The 16,935-nt window shown below is 44.5% G+C and overlaps 1 protein-coding gene across 4 annotated transcripts in view; it reads right to left on the bottom strand.

Moving 5' to 3' along the window:
* The window catches only part of PLXNA4 (plexin A4), a 609,453-nt gene that overhangs the window by 268,822 nt on the left and 323,696 nt on the right, over nt 1-16,935 (bottom strand). For all 4 annotated transcript variants that reach the window (XM_081022606.1, XM_081022607.1, XM_081022608.1 and 1 more), the window contains one exon: nt 9,628-9,759. In XM_081022606.1, the coding sequence (XP_080878732.1) occupies nt 9,628-9,759 (132 nt within the window). The remainder of the gene's footprint in view (nt 1-9,627; nt 9,760-16,935) is intronic.

The raw sequence follows: 16,935 nt of genomic DNA, 5'->3' as shown, positions 1-16,935 counted from the left end.
CTGTTTAGGGAAGCTTTTAATGTTTAATGGACCACTGTATTTTAATACTCTGTTGGAAGCTGCCCAGAGTGGCTGGGGAAATCCAGCCAGATGGGCGGGGTATGAATAATAAATTCTATTCTATTCAGAGCAGAACTGTTGACATTAATGGGCATTGATTTCAGTGGGTCTACTATAGAATAATAGAATCATAGAATTGTCTCTAGTCTCTAGTCCCCCCTGCAATGAAAGAATGTCAACAAAATCATCCATGACAGATGGCCACCCAACCTCTGTATTAAAATATCCAAGGAAGGAGAGTCCATCACTTCCTGAGGGAGTCGATTCCACTGTCCAACAGCTCTTACTGTTGGAAATTTCTTCCTGATGTTTAACTGGAATCTCCTTTCTTGTAACTTGAAACCATGGGTTCGAGTCCTACCTTCCGGAGCAAGAGAAAACAAGCTTGCTCCATCCTCCATGTGAGAGCCCTTTAGATATTTGAAGGTGGCTCTCACATCTCCTCTCAGTCTCCTCTTTTCCAGGCTAAACATACCCAGCTCCTTCAACAGCACCTCATAAGGCTTAGTTTCTAAACCCTTGATCATCTTGGTCGCTCTCCTCTGCACACGTTTCAGCTTGCTATTAAGACTGCAGAGAGAATAATTGGGTCCACTCTTCCCAACTTGGATGAAATCTATGCTTCCAGGTGCCATAAGAAAGCTGCAGAGAAGGTACAGGATAGTGCGCACCCTGGAAATGATCTCTTTCAGCTTCTGCCTTCTGGAAGAAGGTACAGGGTTATAAAGACTAGGACTAGCCACCTGAGAAACAGTTTTTATCCAAATGGGATTTTGGATTTAAACACAGTGTAAGGAGTCTCTATGGGAGTATATTGTATTTAAAAATGGGGTATCAGAGTTATAAGGGGCTAACCAGGTTGGGATAGCTGGGATAGCAGGCTTGTTGGTTTTTGAATGTCTTATGGAGATTTTTCAATTTCGTTGTTCTGTATGGGACAATGACAATAAAGATTATCGTATCCTTCTTAAATTGTGGTGCCCAGAACTGGACACAGTATTCCACATGTGGTCTGACCAAGTTATATTATGAGTAGAATTTACTTGAACATAAGCTGTAATATCTTCTCCATTGACATGCCCAAGGCAGCTAACACAATTCCTCCATCTTGTCATGCTACGCTATAGAAGTGAAGAAAGTTGCATTTCCCATTAAAAGAAAGGATGCGGATAACACCACCAAACTATCTGAAGAATTACAAAAGCACGACAGATCCCTTGTCTTCTAGGAAATCTGGCTGCTATCCCTCGATACTTCCTCTTGCATTTTTATTTTTATTTTTTACATTCAGGGAAGGGGTTGCCTTTATGGTACATGTCTGCTTTTCCTTTGCTCCGTTTCATTTCCCTCGAGCATTGGCTCAAAAAAAAAAAAAAGCATTTTCAGCATGTACCAGGGATCTTCTGAAGCCATGCAGAGCCTTAGATGGGAAAAGACCCCAGACCTCACTGCTCCCCTCCGCGAGCTGCTTAGATTAGATTTGCACTTCCCCAGCTGATTGTTGGTATTGGTTGCTGCCAGAATTGGACAGAGTAATAGCAAATCTAGAGGGGGGAAATCGGTTAACAAACCAGTGCTTGGAAATGACCTGGAAAATAGGAGGTCTCCAGGAGAAGGGGGTCTGGCTGTCAGTGGAATTAGAGGAGACAGCTGTTTAACCAAGTCTGGGATTACAGAGCTTCCAGGATTCATATGTAATCATCAGCTTCTTAAATTTCCTTTCTGCGGGGCTCCCTCTCCTTCCCCACCCCCCACCCCTGCCAGATCCGGGAGGGAGGGATGAAGATTTTCCAGATTTGTTACTAATTTCTTCAACAATGAAAAAAGGGGGAGGGGTGGGTTCTTTAACTGTCCTTGCTGCAGCGACCTCTCCCAGCATGGAAATAAGATGGCCAATCTGCTTGGTTCTGAAACAATCGGATTTCATGTGATGCAGAAAGTGGGAAGGGAGGGAGAAAATAGAACAATCAAATAGCGCAGCCACAGAAATATCCTTTGAAATAAATATGTAGGTGTTTAGTCATTTAGTCGTGTCCGGCTCTTCGTGACCCCCTGGACCAGAGCACGCCAGGCCCTCCTGTCTTCCACTGCCTCCTGCAGTTTGGTCAAACTCATGCTGGTAGCTTCGAGAACACTGTCCAACCATCTCGTCCTCTGTCGTCCCCTTCTCCTTGTGCCCTCCATCTTCCCCAACATCAGGGTCTTTTCCAGGGAGTCTTCTCTTCTCATGAGGTAGCCAAAATCTTGGAGCCTCAGCTTCAGGATCTGTCCTTCCAGTGAGCACTCAGGGCTGATTTCCTTCAGAATGGAGAGGTTGGATCTTTTTGCAGTCCATGGGACTCTCAAGAGTCTCCTCCAGCACCATGATTCAAAAGCATCACTTCTTTGGCGATCAGCCTTCTTTATGGTCCAGCTCTCACTTCCATACATCACTACTGGGAAAACCATAGCTTGAAGTATACGGACCGTTGTCGGCAAGGTGATGTCTCTGCTTTTAAGATGCTGTCTAGGTTTGTCATAGCTTTTCTCCCAAGAAGCAGGCGTCTTTTAATTTCATGACTGCTGTCACCATCTGCAGTGATCATGGAGTCCATACAGTTTTTAAACACTGTGAGTGTTTACTGTTTTGTGTTTTGTTTTGTGTATTTCTTTATCCTCCAATTATTTGCCCACCCATTTTGTTCAAATTCACAGAATCCATTCCAGCATTCAAAACTCCAGAATTGCTCTCGGAATACACAATCCAAGCAGACCTGGACAGCTGTCAGAACCACAGAACAATTATTTGACAGAACTGAGGGGACCTCAGCACCCCAGACTAAGATTCTGCCTTCTTTAGAGATCCATAGATGTTTGGAAAAAGGCTGGAGAAACTTGAGGAAGGGACGCTGTTCCATTCTTAATCTGTACATTAACCATTTTTGAAAGCGCTCCCCAAAATAGCTCCCAGATCAAAACGGGAGTAGTAATGCAACCAACATATATAGCAGAAATAAACAGAGCTGTCCCACTTAAATAGAGAGAATTCAGTGTGCTCTGTGCAAATATAATTGAGAGTCTGCACCACAGTTGACTTGAGATGGGAATCAAAGACATATTCACAGATTTGAGACGCACCAATATTTCCAGTTTCATATTCTATTTACTTATTTATTTATCTATCTATGTATCTATTTATAGTGACATCAGTGTGACTATTTGAATTTCCGGTGAAATGATTTTTTAAAAAAAATCTCAGAATGCAAAATCGGAGTGCGTTAGAGCTACTGGCATCTTCTGACTATCTTGACAATCTCTCACGAGAGATTTCAGGAGTTGATGGATACTATATATAATTGCATGTCAAATATCAAAACTAGGCAAAACGCTACATACAAGGAGTGGAGGATTCTAGGTACACAGTAGTCACAGGTGCCTTAAAAAAAATAGAAAAATCCCCGTTACTGGCTGCTGAAGGTGCGAGGGAGCAACTTTCTCACACAACCTGGAAAACCCGCTAGTGCCATAAGCACCTCCTCTGATCCAAAGGTCATCTTCTCTGGGTGTCTCCACCAAAGGAAGTGAGATGCCTGGCTGCTCAAGAGAGAGAGAGCCTTTTCAATGGTCGTTCCCCGGTTCCTAAAATGCCCTCCCTAAAGAGACTTGCCTGCCATCTAAATTACGGCCCTTATTGTACCTGTTTAATTTTCACAGGCATTTAAAATTCTTCAGATCTTTCATGCTGTCTTTATGGTTTGCTGCATGTAGGTTCAATTTTACTGTGCTTGCTTGTTTTCTGCTTGCTTTAAAAAAATATATATATGGGTTTTTTAAAAAATAAAAATAAAAATTGTACCACTCACCACTCAGAAAATGTTAGTTATTCGTCATAGAATCATAGAGTCTGAAAGGACCTCGAGTAGTAGTAATAATAATAATAATAATAAATTTTACTTTTGCCCTGCCCATCAGGGTGGGTCTCCCCAGCCAACCCCCTGCAATACAGGAATATACAAATTTGAATAGTCAATATACAAATGCTGCTGGTGGACAAATAAATAAATAAAGCAGAGACTGCAGGAAACATCGCACCGTAATCATCAAAGACAGTCAGGTTTTAAATAGCACTGAATATCAGTTGTTTCAGCTGCTTCGTGCAATAAAATTCTAAAGGCCAACACATGGTTAACTACTAAATGCTGTCAAACATCAAATGCTGGAATGAAATATCCCCGAATGTTGAACCGATATATTTTAACACTTGGAAATATAAAGCAAATATTTGAGTGTGCAGAGAATATTTAACGTCAAAATTCGTGGAGGAGAAGGTGGAGGAGAAATAGTGACAGCTTCCGAAGGGCGTGATGGTATGCTTTCCCCCTTATTAATAGCCTCCAAGCACACGCTGATTTTGCCATGCCTCTGACCAACTCGCCAAACCACATCTCATCTCATCTCTCAATGTCGTTGCTCCTAAACCTGCAGGCATGTTTAGGCAAAGAGACTTTTCCTAACCGCATCCAAGCTGCTCATCATAACTTGAAGATGCCCCAGGAGTAACAATTGGGTAGCATATATAATTCTAATAATTTTTTTAAAAAGGAAAGGCTGTAGAGCCTAAATTAGAATAACCAAAGAACCCACACGACTACACACCCCTTTAAACTGATATCTTGGGATTCCAAACGCCCAGTCCAATATATATTTGTTACATATACTGAGTTGGGTCTGGGAAATAGGCTAACCACAGGATGAATTATGAGTGTCTGGCATAATACGCTTTGCGATGATCAAGATCGTCTATTTCCAAAGGCTCACCAGCTCAGTCAGAGTTCCGGAGTTGCAAATACGTAACACAAGTAGGACTTGTCCACACTTCCACTGGGAAAACTCGCTGTTTACCGCTGAATTGGAACAAATATCAACCGGGTTTTCTAAGGATTGACGTTTGATCTGATTCAGCGGCGAACAGCTGGTTTTCCTGGGGAAAGTTGCAGGGCAAACGAAAAACCTAGGCAGCATGGAACAAGCTGGAGTGTAGACAAGCACTTAATAAAGCTACATACATAGGAAGGGTTGATTGGTCCAAGCCCAACACAAAACACCATTTCCGGTGATGCATGACTTCAGCAAATCTTTCCCTGATGTGAAATGGCCAAAATTCCTAGGATCCATATCTACGGATCCTTATATGACTGAGCAATCCCCTTGAATAGTGCACTTTTCCTTTGCCCTACAGAGAAGACCTGTGGACACACTCAGGCCATTGGTCCATCAAAGTCTGTATTGTCTACACTGACTGGCAGTCTCTCCCAGCCCTACTTGGAGGTGCTGGTGGGCTGAACCTGAGACCTTCTGCATGCAGACAGACGCTCTACCACAGAGCTATGGCCTTTCCCCAAGAAGGAAGGCAGATTTAGCTCTCCTCATGCATGCACATCCTTCATGGATCACTGCCTTGCCGTGGAGAAGGGGCTTGAATAACTCAGAGAAGCTATGAGCTATGCTGTGCAGGGCCACCCAAGATGGACAGGTCATACTGGAGAGTTTTGACTAAACGTGATCCACCTGGAGCAGGAACTGGCAGGCCACTCCAGTATCCCTGCCAAGAAAACTCCATGGACAAAAACAACAGGCATATAAAAGTTATGATGCTGGAAGATGAGCCCCTCAGGTCGGAAGGCGTCCAACATGCTACTGAGGAAGAGCGGAGGACAAGTACAAGTAGATTCAGAACTGATGAAGTGGCTGGGCCAAAACCGAAAGCTCGCTCAGTTACGGATGTGCCTGGAAGCGAAAGGAAAGTCCAATGCTGTAAAGAAAAATATTGCATAGGAACCTGGAATGTAAGAACCACAAACCTTGGTAAGATGGATGTGGTCAAAAATGAGATGGCAAGAATAAATACTGACAATCTGGGCATCAGTGAACTAAAATGGTCTGAGGCTCAACATAAAAAAAAACCCTAAGATCATGGCCACTGGTCCCATCACCTCCTGGCAAACAGAAGGGGAAGAAATGGAGGCAGTGAGAGATTTTACTTTCTTGGGTTCCATGAGAAGGGGATGACAGAAGACGAGATGGTTGGACAGTGTTCTCAAAGCCACCAACATGAGTTTGACCAAACTGCAGGAGGCAGTGGAAGACAGGAGTGCCTGGTGTGCTCTGGTCCATGGGGTCACGAAGAGTCGGACACGACTAAACAAGAACAACATTCATGCACCCAGATTTCTCCAAAAAAATCTGACAAACTTTATACTGCAGTTGGTGAAAACCTGGGTTTTAACAAATGGTTGTGCCGGAATCTCATCTCGTTTATCCTCAAGACCCCCATCTAAAGCTCAGATAAGAAAAGGAGGATTGATAGCGAGTGATGGGAAGCAGAAAGTAGCAGTGATAAGATTGTCATTTATGCAAAACGCGGGCCAAAAAAAGAGAGAGAGAAAGGTGGAAGAAGCAGCAATCTGTCCTTTGTCGCCGCTGCCCTCACAGCCCATGAGTTATAGCTTATGGCTTAGTAGCTAATGAAGATGAATGGATAAAACGGCACCTCTCTTTCCTATACAGCTCATATTTGGTATATGAATATTCATGGCAGTGGAGAAGGATGAGGTAATAACAGACACCCTCAAAAGCACATGGTAGGTACCCATGGGACAAACACAAATCTTCTTGCCCAGTGGTTCCCAAACCTTTTCAGACCACTTCCCCATTGGTTCCAAAAACTCACCCAGGGCCAGATTTAGGTTTGATGAGGCCCTAAGCTACTGAAGGTAATTGAGGCTCTATATATGTCCAGTTGTCCTTTGTCAACAACAAATTGTCGCTGGTTTTGTGTGTGTTGAATATATGCTATATGGTAATTTATGGACCTAATAGGTATCTAAAACCATTTGCACATAACAAAATATGTATTTTATCAAAATAATTGTTGAACTGAAATACAATTAAGAAGAAGTATATTAACAGTGAAATACTTTTAAATTTTGGGGGGGCCCCAAGAGAATGGTGCCCTAAGCTATAGCTTGTTTAGCTTGTACGTAAATCCAGCACTGAACTCATCCCTAGTGTCCTCTTACCCTATTACTCAGAACAATGGTTTGCATGGCGCACTAAGGAAGACAACACCACAGTAAAATTCAAAGCAGTAGCAGTTAATTGCACATTTGTTCAAAACCCAATTAAAACTATTTGATTCATTCCACAGAACTGATGAACCAGATTTACAAAGAGTGCTCTGATGGTGTTTCCTGCTTGGCAGGGGGTTGGACTCGATGGCCCTTGTGGTCTCTTCCAACTCTATGATTCTATGATTCTATGATTCTATGAAAGAATACCAGGTTTGCAAAGTCTGAATGTCATTTACATCTCCAGCGGCCCCTGCTACCTCAGTGCCTCTTAGCACCCCCACCCAATGTAATATCACCACCCGCAGGGTGTGGTGCCACCCAGTTTCAGAACCACGGCTCTAGAACTTTGGTCTTCAACTTGGGATCGTGTCACTGACTCTCATTTGCAACATGCCATTGACAGCACTAATTCCCCCATTCCATTTCATTTGTTCTGGACTGTTTAAAAGAGGAGAACGAGAGAGAGAGAGAGAGAGAGAGAGAGAGAAGGAAAGTTTGATGAAAGGGAGAGGAAGAGAAAACACACCACAGGGAGAGGATGAACGTATATGGCACAAAATGTTTGCTGCAATTCTGTGTACCCAACCTGCGAGTTGCTGGCATTCCTCTATCTCTAGAGACAATGGAGTGCACCTCTAGAGGTCAAGTCAAACCATTGCAGAATCACAGCGCCTGCTGTGGCTGCAGAGGCCAGTAACTCATAACTGCCACCTCCCATGTTGCTTTTACTGCGTTAGCAACACTGGAATGACCTGCCCGGGGTTGCAGGCCTGAGCAGTGCATATGGAGGTCCTAGGAAGCCCAGATGACAAGACCGCACTCTTGGCCTCGCTTGTGTGGTCCAAAGGAAAGCAGAGCAAGGCGTCTGGCACCAGCTTGGCTGCAGGAACTGTCGGAAGGAGTCGTACAAAGGCACCCTCCAACTGTCTTAGGGACTTCTCTCTGGATTTGCGTAGGGTTTAATCCTTAGTCTTCTCCCAAATATGTTCCGCAAGGCAGCCGGTATGCGTTTCCCCTCTGGGTTTACTCCCAAATGCTTTCTCATGAATGATTATAGCCCCAAGCCAGCGGAGGTTTAGGACCAGAGTTTTGCTTCCTTCCCAGGTTGATGAGCCCCACCTGCTCCTACCTGGGAGTAAGTCCCATGAAACAGAGTGGGAGCACTACCAAGTAAACACACATAACAGCAGGCTGCTCAGATGGACACCACAGGGCTTCCTTCACCCTGAGAAGTTGACAGTTGCAACAAGATGGCAAATCATAGCACTTTCCACCATAAGCTTTAGTACCAACACAAAATAGCAAGAAGAAGTAACCATAAATCGAAGTTGAAGCTGTTATTTTATTTATCCACTAAAATGCTGATGAGTTTCCACAAGGCTTTTATTTTTTTAAATTGTTACTGATGTGTAAAGAGCTAAACTGAAGACCACTATGATCCACAGAACTGGCACTGTTCAAGGCACCACAAAATATGTGTTCTGCATTTGCAAGAAATCAGACTTTGTCTGTGGCAGCACCTGAACTTCGGAACTCCCTGCCTATGGAGGCAGTTTCACTGTACTCTTCTTGGTACCTGCTGAACACCTCCACATCTGCCATTCATTCATTTAATGACATTTATATACCACTTGAATGGGGGGGGGGAACCCTCAAAGTTGTTTGTGAAAATAATAAAATTGTGAGTAAAAACAATTAAAACACTTTTTAAAAAAAACCTAAAATGAGGAATAAACTAAAGGCACATCAGCATTCTAAGTATCTGGGTAAGTAAAGGTAAAGGGACCCCTGACCATTAGGTCCAGTCGCGGCCGACTCTGGGGTTGTGGTGCTCATCTCGCTTTATTGGCCGAGGGAGCTGGTGTGCAGCTTCCAGTTCATGTGGCCAGCATGACTAAGCCACTTCTGGCAAACCAGAGCAGCACACGGAAATGCCGTTTACCTTCCCGCTGGAGCGGTACCTATTTATCTACTTGCACTGGTGTGCTTTCGAACTGCTAGGTTGGCAGGAGCAGGGACTGAGCAATGGGAGCTCACCCTGTCACGGGGATTTGAACCGCCGACCTTCTGATCGGCAAGTCCTAGGCTCTGTGGTTTAACCCACAGCACCACCCGCGTCCCATAAGTATCTGGGTAGGCCTGCCTAAATAAAAATGGTTTGGCAGGCACCAAGAAGTGAAGGTGCCTACCTGATATCAATAGGCAGGGAGTTCCAAAGGCCGATTTCGTACAGAAGTGGAACGGGTATTATGTGGCCTCAGTAGCAATGCCAGTTCCTTATTGCCTCTTTAAGGTCAGAGCGAAACAAAATGAAGTCCCACTGTGAAACATGATCCAGAGTTTGCTAAACAGAAGAGGCTGTGCCTGTCCACAAGACTCTCTGATTGGAGAAGAAAAATGAGGACACAATTATTCCTGGGGTTAAAGGATGGCAGCGCACGATAGCCATGCCACTCACCTGCTTATCAGACATGAGGTACAGATGCTTGTGATCCACAGAAAAAGCCATGTCCCGCAAGATTGGGCCTGTATCCACCACCTGGACAATCTCATACTCGAGGGCACCTCTGATGGGTCCATCGACACGGATCTGCGAAAACCAAAAAAGGGAGACATAAGGCAAAGGAACGATACGATACGATAATCTTTATTGTCATTGTCCCATACAGAACAACGAAATTGAAAAAATCTACATCAGACATTCAAAAACCAACAAGCCTGCTATCCCAACTGTCCTAGCCTGGTTAGCCCCTAAAAACTCTGATACCCCATAATTGAATACAATATACTCACATATATTGAGACTACCTTAAAGGTAAAGGTAAAGGGACCCCTGACCATTAGGTCCAATCATGGCCGACTCTGGGGTTGCGGCATTCATCTCGCTCTATAGGCTGAGGGAGCCGGCGTACAGCTTCCGGGTCATGTGGCCAGCATGACTAAGCCACTTCCAGCGAACCAGAGCAGCGCACGTTTAGCTTCCCGCCGGAGCGGTACCTATTTATCTACTTGCACTTTGCCGTGCTTTCGAACTGCTAGGTTGGCAGGAGCAGGGACTGAGCAATGGGAGCTCACCCCGTTGTGGGGATTCGAACCGCCAACCTTCTGATCGGCAAGTCCTAGGCTCTGTGGTTTAACCCACAGTGCCACACTGTGTCTCCTTCCCGCCAGAGCGGAATCTATTTATCTACTTGCACTTTTTGATGTGCTTTCGAACTGCTAGGTTGGCAGCAGCAGGGACTGAGCAATGGGAGCTCACCCCGTCGTGGGGATTCAAACCGCCGACCTTCTGATCGGCAAGTCCTAGGCTCTGTGGTTTAACCCACAGCGCCACCCACGTCCCTCAGAGACTATCTTACACTGTGTTTAAAACCAAAATCACATTTGGATAGAAACTGTTTCTCAGGCGGCTAGTCCTAGTCTTTATAACCCTGTACCTTCTTCCAGAAGGCAGAAGCTGAGAAAGATCATTTCCGGGGTGCGCACTATCCTGCACTATCTCTGCAGCTTTCTTATGGCACCTGGAAGCATAGATTTGATCCAAGGTGGGAAGAGTGCACCCAGTTATTCTCTCCGCACTCTTTACAACCATATAAAGGGCAAAACTTGCATCCAAAGTCACACTCGTGTGTTGGTTATTTCGCCCTCTGGGAACTAAAGGTTTCTCTGCGTTTGTTCTAAAATCCACCCCATTATTTTATTATGTTTTCTTCCTGTCCTTCCTCCGAGGAGATCAGGGTGGCAAACGCAGATCTGCCTCCCACTCCAATCTTAACCTGCACAACAACCTTGTCAGGTAGGTTAGGCTGAAGAGATGGCGAGTGACCCAACTCATCCACTGAGCTTCGTGGCTGCGTAGAGATTTGAACTTGGGTCTTTTTCTAGCTCTAAGGAGGACAACAAATGCTTATAAAGTGAGGGAAACTGTTGCAGGAATTAAGCCTTCCTATTCTCACCCCTAAAGTCCTTCCCCCCTCCACAAAAAATGATGGACATTTGCAGCCGGGGAGTCCAAGATAGGAAATTTAATGATTTATTTCATAAAATTTATATACCGCTTGAGTGTAGGGGAGGGGGACCTCAAAGCGGTTTACAAAAAAAACCAATAAAATGATCACTAAAGGAATGGCAACCATAATTTAAAGCGTACAGAAAACAACAATATAATAGACTAAAACACCTGCTAAAGACCTCATTCATTCATTTTGACACAATTTTTATTTGGTTTTACAAGTATAAAATTATAGTAATTGATTGTATTACTGTATATACTATAAACTTCATTTAAATAACCCCATCCAGGTGTTTAGAAAGCTGATGTTGAGCTTGAATGTTTTTAGTGTATTGTTACGTGAACTTTTCAAAAGTCTTAAACGATTGCTATTTTTTTTTCTTATTCTTTTATCTTTTTTTTGCCCGGATGGGTTTGGTTTCTTATGATCAGGCAGATTTGACGAAATGAAAGAATAAATAAAAACGAGGCTTCTGGTTTCTCACACGGCAATGCAGAGCGAGAGGCAGACTGCAGTATTCTGCATTTTGTAACAAACAAAATGACTGTTGAAAAGAATGGCTAGTAGCCATAAGGAGAGCCTCACGGATCAGGCTAGTGGCGCATCTGTTCACGCATCCTGATCTCAGCCCCTGCACAATTGGGGGAATCCCCGGCTGCGTCACCTCCTGGCTAGCCAATCGGCTGGCTCTGGGGGCGTGGCCTGCCCTTTTTAATGAAGGCGCGGCTGGGGATCTCCCTCTTTTCCCGCCTACCAGCTGTTCCTGTTTCCCACCCTCCTGCCCTTTAAGGTTTTCATTCCTTGACCTTGCTATGGACCTTGGTTGGTCGCTGTTGAGGGGCCTGGTAGGAATTTTTCCACTTGTTTTTCACCCACCTCGTAGCAAATCGTCACAACTTTCTTGGTATTGGCGATTAGACATTGGTACTGGTATTGTTTTGTAGATGGAAGAGGGGAGGAAGTGCCATCACCTGCCCCGCATATTGAAGGGTAGTTCGATAAAGGATTCCGGGGGGCGTGGCCCTGTCTGAAGCCTATGGAGGTGAGGGCCTAAGGCACGCCCCTTAGTGATGACCCTGGGGGAGTTCCTAGTTGATGTGCATCAGCATGACTCCCCCTACTGGTGGTTAACCCTTTCCAGACTTCAAGTGGACAGGCTGAAGCCGGATATAGTCGGTTAGGACCAATGCCTAAGCCAATACCGCTCATCACCTGTAAACAATAAAGTTGTGGCCTTATTTAGCCAATTAACCTTAATAATTGTGTCATGTGTCTTTATTTCCACTGGGGGGGGGGACTCTCCACGCAACTGCCTCCTGCTGGAACGAGTTCCACAGTTTAACTATGCACTGTGTAAAGAAGGACTTCTTGTTATCTGTCCTGAACCTTCCAACATTCATATATATGTCTTAGTCTTCAGCCTCATTCGCTCACACAGAGCCAACTGACCAGGGTGAATAAAAATCAATGATTTTTTTAAAAAAATAATTAATTAAAAAATTGCATTTTTTAAAATTTAAATCGGATTTAAAAAAAAAAAAATTAAATAAAATTCTTTTGGAGGAAAAATCTTTCTAAATATAGTCTTCTATTTGTTACATTATAGTCCAAATGTTTGCTAAACCACAGTCTGTTTTTTTAAAAAGAATGTTTTAACCCCATCAGTTAACAAACATGGATACATATGCTATAATGTTATAGTTTTAGTTAAATAGTTTAAATGGTTATTAGGGAAACGATTATTTTCCTCTTTCCAATGAAGTACAGCAGAAAAGTTCACCAAATATAAACAGTTAATTTATTAAACCTCACCGTAATTTCACAATCATCTGCCTATGTATTTATGGTAATAAAACTACTCTGAAAATTTATTATTCCAAAAATGAAACCTTCATACGGCTGTAAATATTAAGATTATACCAGCAAGAATGAGTCTTTCTGTAAAAGAAAGAAAGAAAGAAAGAAAGAAAGAAAGAAAGAAAGAAAGAAAGAAAGATTTAAATCAAGTCTTACTGACTTGTGATTTAAACCATGATTTAAATCAAATCCACCCTGCAACCAGTCTCCGCTTTCAAAGTCCTGCCCCATAGCCAATCTGGCTGCCCTGAAGGACCCTGACGTAACAACATTAATTCCATCTCCCCAGAGATCTCCCACCACGCATTTCTATTCTGCCAGGAAGGCTGCTATTAAAAACAGCCGCCCGGCTCTCTGCAAAGGTCAGCCATCAGAGGTACCCTGCTGGCATCTGTTTGTTTGCTTGTTTGTTTGTTTGTTCGTATGCTATCTGGGGCTGGCGGTTGTATTTATACCCACTGAAGTATCAAGGCAATTAATATCCTCTCCCAGTAGCAAACAGATGCTTGCGTTCAAGCCTTCCAGCTTCAGCCTGGCCCTGAATGATCTCCTTAATGAGCAAACAATACTATTAATCTTTAAAGGTGCAGGCGCCTTCGCTCTCCACCCCTCTCTAGGCTGGCCAAAGGATATTGCTCGCTAGGCTAGGCTAAGCTGACGGCAGGCAGCACAACATCAAGGCAGGAAGAATTCCAGCAGCTCTGGGGTAATAGGGGGAATCCTTTGGGGGCAGACTTCCTAGAGCTTGAGACCGCAGCAGCCACCATCTGCTGTCATCATGGCCAATGGCCAGGGAGAACGAAGGCTGTAGCTATAGATGGGGCAGGGGAGAGATCCCAATTCAGTTTCCATGTAAAGTCAGAGCGAGCAGTCACACTTCCCAATGCAACGTGCGGACCGAAACACAGCCATCCTTTCGAAACGTGTGCTTCTCTGAATTTTTGCAGCGTAGTAAAATAAATAAATAAATTAAATAAATGCATTGGTGAAAATAACATGCCAGTGCAGTATACAGTGGTACCTCTGGATACGAACGGGATCCGTTCCGGAGCCCTGTTCGCAACCTGAAGTAAACGTAAGATGCGACCACGCATCTACGCATGCGTGGGTCGCATTTCGCCACTTCCGCGCATGCGTGTGACGTCATTTTGAGCGTCTGCGCATGCGCAAGAGGCAAAACCCGGATGTAACGCGCTCCGTTACTTCTGGGTCGCCGCGGAGCGCAACCTGAAAACATTCATCCCGAAGCTACTTCAACCCAAGGTATGACTGTACTAGGGGAAGCTGTAAAAATATGTATATTAGCCAAGGGGAAATACATTAAAAAATGGGGCACGTTATTAGAGAGGTGCATTAACATGCTGGTGGGTTTTTTTCATGTGCTGATGAAGAGAAAGAGCACAAACTCATGTGGAGAACACTGCTGGGAGTTGTTTATGTTTGTTTTCCAACGTATTTCTTACCGATAAAGAATTCGGTGTGGCGCATGCAAATTTTCATTCTGAAAGCATGGCCCAGAAAAGAAAAGAAAAAGTTTGAGAACCGCTGGTTTAGAACATTTCTACAATGCTCTACAGCCATAAAGGCTCCCTCTGTCGTCCCCTTCTCCTTGTGCCCTCCATCTTTCCCAACACCAGGGTCTTTTCCAGGGAGTCTTCTCTTCTCATGAGGTGGCCAAAGTATTGGAGCCTCAGCTTCAGGATCTGTCCTTCCAGTGAGCACTCAGGGCTGATTTCCTTAAGAATGGATAGGTTTGATCTTCTTGCAGTCCATGGGACTCTCTAGAGTCTCCTCCAGCACCATAATTCAAAAGCATTCGTTCTTCGGCGATCAGCCTTCTTTATGGTCCAGCTCTTACTTCCATACATCACTACTGGGAAAACCATAGCTTTTACTATACGGACCTTTGTCGGCAAGGTGATGTCTCTGCTTGTCTCAGCAGATTACATATGATCAAAACTAGACCGTCCCAACCCGCAGGTTTAGGAATCTAATAAAGCATGACACGCAAGCGAAAGGGGCAGGGAAGGGAGAGGAAAATGGAAACTCAGGCACCAGCGTCTAAACCATCATAGAATTATAGAATTGTAGAGGAATGACCAGCTGGCACAGTTCAGGGCCAGGAGGTCCTTGATGGAGCTGTCTTCTCACAGCAAATCTGATGGAGCGAGCTCAGCTTCGCAGCTCTCCCACTGCTGGAATAAAGTGGGATGGGACTTTAAGTATCTCAAATGAATAAATAAGGTAAACAAGGTCCATGCCAAGAGCCTGGCAACTCTGCCCATTAGGTGTGCCTCCCCATCTCTGCCCAAAGCCCCGGGCCTTATTCCCTTCCTTTCATAAATTAATCTCATTAGAAACTATTGGATTAAAGCGGTTGAAAGCTCTGTTTCGACACACATTATTTTACTTTGGACTACTGCAATGCGCTCTACGTGGGGCTACCTTTGAAAGTGACTCGGAAACTACAACTAATCCAGAATACAGCAGCTAGACTGGTGACTGGGAGCGGCCGCCGAGACCACATAACACCGGTCTTGAAAGACCTACATTGGCTCCCAGTACGTTTCCGAGCACAATTCAAAGTGCTGGTGTTGACCTTTAAAGCCCTAAATGGCCCAGTATACCTGAAGGAGCGTCTCCACCCCCATTGTTCTGCCCGGATGCTGAGGTCCAGCGCCGAGGGCCTTCTGGTGGTTCCCTCATTGCGAGAAGCTAAGTTACAGGGAGCCAGGCAGAGGGCCTTCTCGGCAGTGGCGTCCACCCTGTGGAATGCCCTCCCACCAGATATCAAGGAGATAAACAACTATCTGACTTTTGGAAGACATCTTAAGGCAGCCCTGTTCAGGGAAGTTTTTAATCTGTGATATTTTAGTGTATTTTTGGTTTCTATGGAAGCCGCCCAGAGTGGCTGCGGAAACCCAGCCAGATGGGCGGGGTACAAATAATAAATTGTTGTTGTTGTTGTTGTTGTTGTTGTTGTTGTTGTTATTACTTCAAGTTGCTTGTGGAAACAACTCAGAGGTCGTGAAAGAAAGAAGGTTAACAACAGGAAGATTTAAAGGAACTATTAGAAATGACTATCAAAAGCAGCAGAGATATGAGATGATCAGAGCCCCCCCAAACTTGAAGCATGGGAAGTCCCAACAAAAAAATTATAATTTGGCAGAATATTTGCATTATTTGATACATATATGTATAATTTGGAAGATTTAATGTGATTGGATTGGATTGTTAAAATGGAAAACTTAATAAAAATGATTTTTAAAAGAAAAAAGAAAGTTCCGTTTCGACAAGGCGCAACTAGGCCTGGTGCTCAGCGCATCAATCCAGGCTGCCCTGAGTGCAAGCCGGCCAGAGCATTACGACTGCAGAGATGCCTCCCTAATGCCTTATTGCTTTTCCAATATCGGTTTCCCTCCCCTAGTTTATGAATCTAATGTCCCCCAAAGGACGGGCCGTAACTCTTTGCTCGTTGCCATTCCCAAGGTGGAGAGAGGAAGCAGGTCCTGAGCATATGATCTAACACCGAGGCCGTTATATATGTGAGGCATTCCAGCTGTTCCATTGATTTGGGCTACATGATGTCGCATTATTGATCCTGCTGATCGGGGAGGGCAGGCAACCATCAGGAGGCAAGGGGAGGGGGTCATTGGAAGCGACGCACCATCTTTCCCTCATTTACGCTCCTCCGTCCAGGCTTAATGGCCTGCTCTAATTTGTCTAATGTCTGCTAACAGCCAATCAATTGGCAATAAAACTCGGGCTGCATCTTCCCTTGCAGGAGGCAGCCGCAAGGGCAATTTGCAAACTCTGCAAAGTGAAGATCGCTGCCAAGGAAGATTCAGGGTTCTTCCCCCAAATCCCAGGTAATGTCTGGGCTAGAATTTGCAGCT

The sequence above is a fragment of the Podarcis pityusensis genome (genome assembly GCF_964106645.2).
Source record: "Podarcis pityusensis genome assembly, chromosome: 10".
Taxonomy (NCBI): Eukaryota; Metazoa; Chordata; class Lepidosauria; order Squamata; family Lacertidae; genus Podarcis; species Podarcis pityusensis.
This window is presented reverse-complemented; position numbering and strand designations above follow the sequence as displayed.